At 32.7% G+C, this 6,639-nt stretch overlaps 1 protein-coding gene across 1 annotated transcript; it reads left to right on the top strand.

Annotated features, from left to right (window-relative positions):
• Nucleotides 1-5,375: 5,375 nt before the first annotated feature.
• LOC149556801 (uncharacterized) lies at nucleotides 5,376-6,102 on the top strand. The gene is made up of 2 exons (XM_089829987.1): nucleotides 5,376-5,656; nucleotides 5,754-6,102. The coding sequence occupies exons 1-2, from the start codon at nucleotides 5,376-5,378 to the stop codon at nucleotides 6,100-6,102; spliced, it is 630 nt and encodes a 209-aa protein (XP_089686113.1).
• Nucleotides 6,103-6,639: the final 537 nt, after the last annotated feature.

Genomic DNA, 6,639 nt, shown 5'->3' with positions numbered 1-6,639 from the left:
TTGGTTTCCTAAGCTTTGTGTCATTGTCTACTTGTAGAATCCATAAAATGGACTGGATTGTTCTAGACTGTCATCTATGGCTAGAAAGTTGTGGTTAAATTTATAATGACATTTCTAACAGTGCCCATTTTTTTATACAAATTGGTGATAAATGAATACAAGTAAATATAAAAGGTATAAAATTCCTTATATCTTTTCAATTTGGAAATAATTTCATGATTTTTGTGTTTGTTTTCAATTTCAAAATAATTTCTACGTGAGCTAGATGTCTGCCTAAGTGTATTTTTAATTGTAAATACAATACAATTGTAAATAAAATACTTTTGTAAATAAAAATTTTAGTTTAATTTAAAGATTGATAATTTTCGTTGGCTTTGATTTTATTATTTATTTATATAACTAAAGTTTGATATAATTTGGAAATTGTCATATTATATATATATATATTTATAATATATGTCTTATACTTGAAATTATGTTAAACCAATAAAACATATTAAAGTTAAAAATACAAATATATCTAGTAAATATTGACAATACTAAAGTTATTGCAAGATTGTATTATATATCTAGAATTTTAATTTAAGGTTTTGTTTTCAAGTGTAATTTGAAAAAATATCATTTATAATTCAAGAAGAAAATATTTATTATATTATCAAAACCAAACATTCATAATGCTCACCTTTGCATGTAAATATATTTTAGGAAATTTTTATTTGTGATCTTTGGAGCACATCTAGAATAATAAAAACTATATTTTAAACAAACTTTACAATGAGTAAAAACTTATTTTACAACAAACATTTAACAATGTATTTTCTATTTTATGTTTACAGTATGAACCACTAACAACACAAGGCAGGGACTCAAGCTCTCTTTCAGAGCTCTTATTGAACATAGGTCATCACAATAATTAAAGATTTTATATTAGTAGCCACAGTTCTTTTTGCGGTAATCATATAACTTTACATTTCAAATTTTAACAACAAAAGAAAAGCAAGAGGGATAGATTTCCTTGCAAAATACAACTCAAATATCAGATGTTGTGAAATAGAGAGCACTAAAATGACTAAAAACATGTTAATAACATTCCTTCTATCCAAATTCGGACCCTTCACATCCTAGTCTTGGAAATCCCTTTTATAACATAAGGATTGCAACAAGCTTCATTCATGGGATAGTAATGACACATATCATATTTCTATTTGACAAACTTAACTTGTTACATTTAATACAAAACAATAATAAACGATACTACAAATAGATTCCTTCGTCTATTGGCTCTTTATGCTTTGTTCTAGCTTTGTTCAATCGCTATCTCCATTAGGTCCCTATACTTATGGACAGCAAATTGGTTACAAAATGAAGAGGCATGTCCATTTTTATATAAAATTCATCTTAACCGGCCAAGTAGTAACTAACTATTACATGTCGATAAATTAAAACAAATTTACAAAGGAAATTGAATTCATTCGGCTGATTATGATGCTTTTTCTTCAATAAAATCATTACATTTTTTTATATGCTCTTGATATTTGTTGTCCTCTAGAAAGTTTGCATCTGCAATGAATTCCTAAGCTCTGAAATCCATCTTGGTCATCTTCTCCAACTACTCACTCATCTTTGTCAATTCTAGTTTGTCATTCTATGATGTTCCTAGGGCCTCATCCAACATTGCATGAGAAGTCCCAATCCATATATCCTAGTTGATAATATGTCCATCCTAATCATGCCATTTCAATACTTTGTATTCCATTACCAGATCTTCTAACATCTTTAAAGTGTTGTTGAATGCCTTAGTAAACACATTATGATCATGAATTAATCTATTGGCTTCTTGGATATTGGCATCTTCAACCAATTCATCCCTTTCCCTGGTCAATTTATTGTAGGTTTCATTATGTTTTAAAGCCAAATTTTTGTAACCATTGTATAATTCCCACACACTTCCAAGCTTGTTCAACAATATTTTGAAGCGGTTTCTCAATATGGAACCTGATATTTTTCTCTTGATCATAGTTGTATCCTTTAATTTCTTATTTTCCTCCTGCAATCTCTTGAATTCTCTTTTCATGGCATCATCCAATGATTGAATCATAGGCTTCATTTGTGCCTTTCCCATCTTCAATAGGATTTCATACATTGCTCTCTAGTTATCTCTTTCAATTGACACTTGCTTCATATGAGCCTCAATGAATTGGGCCAAACCCACTTGCATGTGTGTTGATTTATTAGGGCCTATTACCCCTACCTTCAAAGTTATCAAGTGTCCAAATGCCTAATCAATATCAATAATCCATGGCCTCTTCTGTGGAGGGTAAAGGGCCCATAGAAGCATAGATCTTTCATCCTTAACAAACTTAGAACCAATAATGACATCTTTCACTCCCTGCACATCAAGCTTCATATCTTTTTTCCTAGATTTCATTAAGCTATCGAATATATAGGATGCACTAAGATCCCATTGAGGCAAAACCATGACTTTTGCTTCATTAAGTAGTTGTCTCCCTCTTACCGAAGTCATTTTCTCCACCTCTTTCTTGATAACTTCTTTAAGTCTTTCCATCAGCTCCTTTTCATTTTCAGGAGTGATGTGTGGAACACTCTACCTAAAGATTTTGCCTCTATAATTTTATACACAAGTCATGAATTCCTTTTACTTTATAAATTCATCATCATCGATAAATTCATTTGACTTAAGGATTCTTTCATCCTTTTCCACATTAACCTTTTCAACTACCTATACATCATATTCCAGTGCTTGTATTTCGAGTCTATCTAAAGATCTAGTCAGTGGTATAGGGGAGTCTAGTGCATTTTGTATGTCATCTCTAAATTTCTCCAACTCTTGTTATCTTCTTTCGTCCAACTCCTTATTCTATTCTTGCAACTTCTGTTGAATTTCCAACCATTCCATGTTCTTATATTCTTCCTCATTTTCAATAATTTTATGAATATAGTCATCCAATTTCTGTGACTTTCTATTGGCATTTATATAGCCTTTAGGATCATAATGGGTCCAAGGATCCATGGTGTGCATATGATACTCATTTTTCAATTTTTCCCCAATTTTGTCATAGGACTTGGTGACACAAATAGTAAAATCTCCAAAAGACAGAGTAGTAGGGAGAAAAGTTTGTTTTCTCTACTTCCCTCCAAAATAATGTTTTCTTGACTCTTAACATCTATCTCACAATTTCCAAATAAGAAATCCTATCTAGTACTAAGGTTGGTAACCAGTAGGGCATCCCTTCAAATCCATGTACTCTGATATAAGTGAAATAGTCATAGGAATACCAATCACCCCAATTGTGTTTCAGCTTTTCTCCTAGCCTATTATCTTTAGGTCTTAGAAACCTCTTTATGTTAGAGCTAATGGAAGAAAAATCTTTCTATCCAAACAACAATTATAAAAGTGAAACAAAATAATCCTAAAATGTGAGGTAACATGAGGCACTATATGTATAGTCCCATACAAAAGTCCACAAATGAACTAGCTTATCTTCTCCATTAGTTTCCTTTATATTTAATTTCAAATTCTTATGCCACATATCTCTCATTTGATCATAATACAAAATCATGTGCATAAGCAAAGAAAAATGCCTAAAAATAGGAGTATCAATGTCTTTAAAATTAACAAAATAGATATGAATGTTGTCAACGACATACTCAGCATAATTGTAGGGTTTTAGCTCCAACATTTGGACATTAGAAGCCAGCACCATAGGTCCAATCTCCATCAAGTTGGGAACCTCCACTACTCTAATTTGAACACAAGACTGATATGTCATGTCAAAGTATGTTTTGAACAATTGTATGTTGAATGGCAGCCCATCTACTTCAGTAAGTGGCTCTTTTTTGACTTTTTGTAACATTAGCTTCCATTTCATATATGTATATTTGACCTCTCATAATCATTCTTTAATTCCCTAAATGACATCCTTTTGGTGAGCCCATCTATCAACTTAAAAACTTCATTTAGAGAATCAATTGAAATCTCCATGAACTTTTGCACTATACCATCATATATACATTTGTCATCAACATTGTATTTGCCAATGATAACCTTCAACAGTTTGAAATTCACAAACACATTTGGTACAGTCAATTTCCCCAAATTCATCACCCATGGATGACATATGGGCCCCTTATGATCCCTTCTAACATAGTGATACAAGAAAAGTTCATATCCTTGGGTTCTTGTCCATATATCACTGACTTTGTTGTACTTTTCTTCCAATTTATCCAGAGACACAAATTTACTCCTTTTGGATTTATGCCCGGCAAACTCCATTTGTTCAATCAAGTCTTCATTCAACTTCCTTGGAGGAATTTCATCTTTTGTCTTCTGCTTCTTTTCTATTTTCCCCTTCTTTACCTTCTTGTCCTTTATCTTTACAAATGAACTAGAGCCTTCCATTTTTTTGCAAATTGTTACTTCGGGAAGCTCTAGAAAATCCCACAATTCTTTACAAATTATCTGCTTGTGGAATGTGTGATGATCAATTTCTTGGTAAAAATGCCTTCAGTTTAGGGAGGGAATTAGTTCATGCATGTCCTTTATTCATTTCACCACATTAATTTCCATGATTAAGATTTTTGATCGTTGTAAGTGTATCAACAATCATTTCTGGTCACTACTCACCCACTCCATGAAAAATATTCAAATAAATGATCTTTGTAACTCCTAGTGAAAAACATGTAGACACTATCGATCTCTTTAGCTCATTATTCCTAATAGAAATCTATTACATTTTTCACTTTTATCACTATAGAAACAACTATAACTCTAACACTCATCACCATATCCATTTTCCTATAAAAGAGATCCACGATCAAAATTGTCTAATTGCTATAATATATAGTGATCCTTCTTATACCCATACTGCTTTGTCATCATAAGGCATAGAGATATACCTCTTCATCACTTTTTGCTATCTCCTTCAATGCACGAAATTGCATAACATCATGAGGTCACAACAAGGAGTCCCTTTGCTTCAAACAATCCTACACAAGCATGAAAGATATTCATTTGATATTTAACTCATTTAATGTAGCTCCTTTGATGCATGAAACTACACAATGTTTAAAGCTATAGCAATCTATGAGAAAAGTATAGCAATGGTGACGATGACAAACCTTTCGAGGGTTGATAGGAGATCCATATAATAGATTAACATATGAGTCTTAAACAATGTTTATAAAATGATTGTCACCATGAAATAGCTAAACAAATGTTGTGACAAACATCAATAGACTTGGTTGTAGCCAATCTTGGTAGGAAGGCAGGAATCATGAAGTTCTAAATGTTTGAGTGTGTTTTTATGTGGCTTTCTATATTTTATACTTCCCCTTGGCAATTGTAATCTCCTGCAATGGGGAGAGACTGTAATTGGTACCTGCTTGTCAAACTTGAAGTGCAAGATGGAGGTGATGGGATCAAGCCTTTTTCAATGGATGAAATTAAGTGGACTACATTTCAGTCTAAACAAGATGTAGAAATAGAGTTGTTTGCAGCTATTCCACTACACAGACTTGATGCATTTATCACAGGGAAATCAAAGCAGGAAGATACAGAATATGGTTTCATTCATGTGAGACATAATGAGAACAACCATGCAAACTACAAGGAAGGCAAAGTGAAATTGTATTCTAGGTGATTAGAGATTCAATCAATAGTTTGTGTTTGTTATGAAATTGTACCATAACCTTTACAAGTTAAACTTTGATTAACTATTCTTTATGTGCAACAGCTATTGGTGTTCTTTTGGGCCAGATGATAATAGGACCAAATCATCGGCAAAGAAATGTTGTCATCATTTTATTAAGAATTGGGGGTGTCGATGCCACTTTAATGTAAAGATTATGTTTGGTAGACCAGATGTCGCTATTATTAGCTACATTGATATGCTACACGTAGATGACGAAGGTTTAGATTGTCATGGGAAATATGATCCAAGCAAAGAGCCACAGGCTAATTTGGCCCCAGACCTATCTGTTGAATGCAAGGCTTACATAGAGGCCCTTTTGGAAATGGATGTGAGTGTTGATGTTGTAATGGACAGACATTTGAGCGATCCATATTTTGTGGCTATATTGTAGAGGGATACTTGCCTAATGCTTGGAGTAGAGTTAAGTGTGGTCAAGCACAAAAAGCATTTCAATGATACAACTATTGTTATTAAATAGAGAGAAGAGGACTGAACTAAATTTTTTTATTGGCAGAAGCCACAGATAGATGGCACACCTTTCATCATGGGTTTCCAAACCTTGTGGATGCTTGATATGATGGTCAAACACTCATAATTTTGTAATATCCATAGATTCCACTTTTCGAACAAACAAATATAGGGTGCGACATGTACAAAAAAAAATTACCATTAACACCTTGTTCTTCTTAATTGGCATTAACATGTCACGAGTCATTTTTAACTTCTTAGTCGATTGTAGTACCAGCTATATTCTCTTGTCATCTTTGATGAACATTAGTCAGGGGTTCTGATTGCATGGGTTTTCTTTTTCTCACAATAAGATTGAGGACATTGAATGTTGACTCTCTACCATCTATAGACAAGGAAAGTACGCTAGAAATGAGTGGAGAATCAATTCCTTCCTGACTGATGATGCAAGCGCCAAAAT

Source organism: Cupressus sempervirens, chromosome 5 (assembly GCF_028749045.1).
Source record: "Cupressus sempervirens isolate cs-2001-9-10 chromosome 5, ASM2874904v1, whole genome shotgun sequence".
Taxonomy (NCBI): Eukaryota; Viridiplantae; Streptophyta; class Pinopsida; order Cupressales; family Cupressaceae; genus Cupressus; species Cupressus sempervirens.
The sequence above is the reverse complement of the archived record's forward strand: the minus strand, read 5'-3'. Positions and strand labels throughout refer to the sequence as shown.

Bases quoted from the DNA above. Each gene is read 5' to 3' on its own strand.
- LOC149556801 (XM_089829987.1), top strand. From the start codon at position 5,376: ATGGGGAGAGACTGTAATTGGTACCTGCTTGTCAAACTTGAAGTGCAA. The intron at 5,657-5,753 runs GTGATTAGAGAT...TATGTGCAACAG, and splicing joins AAAGTGAAATTGTATTCTAG to CTATTGGTGTTCTTTTGGGC.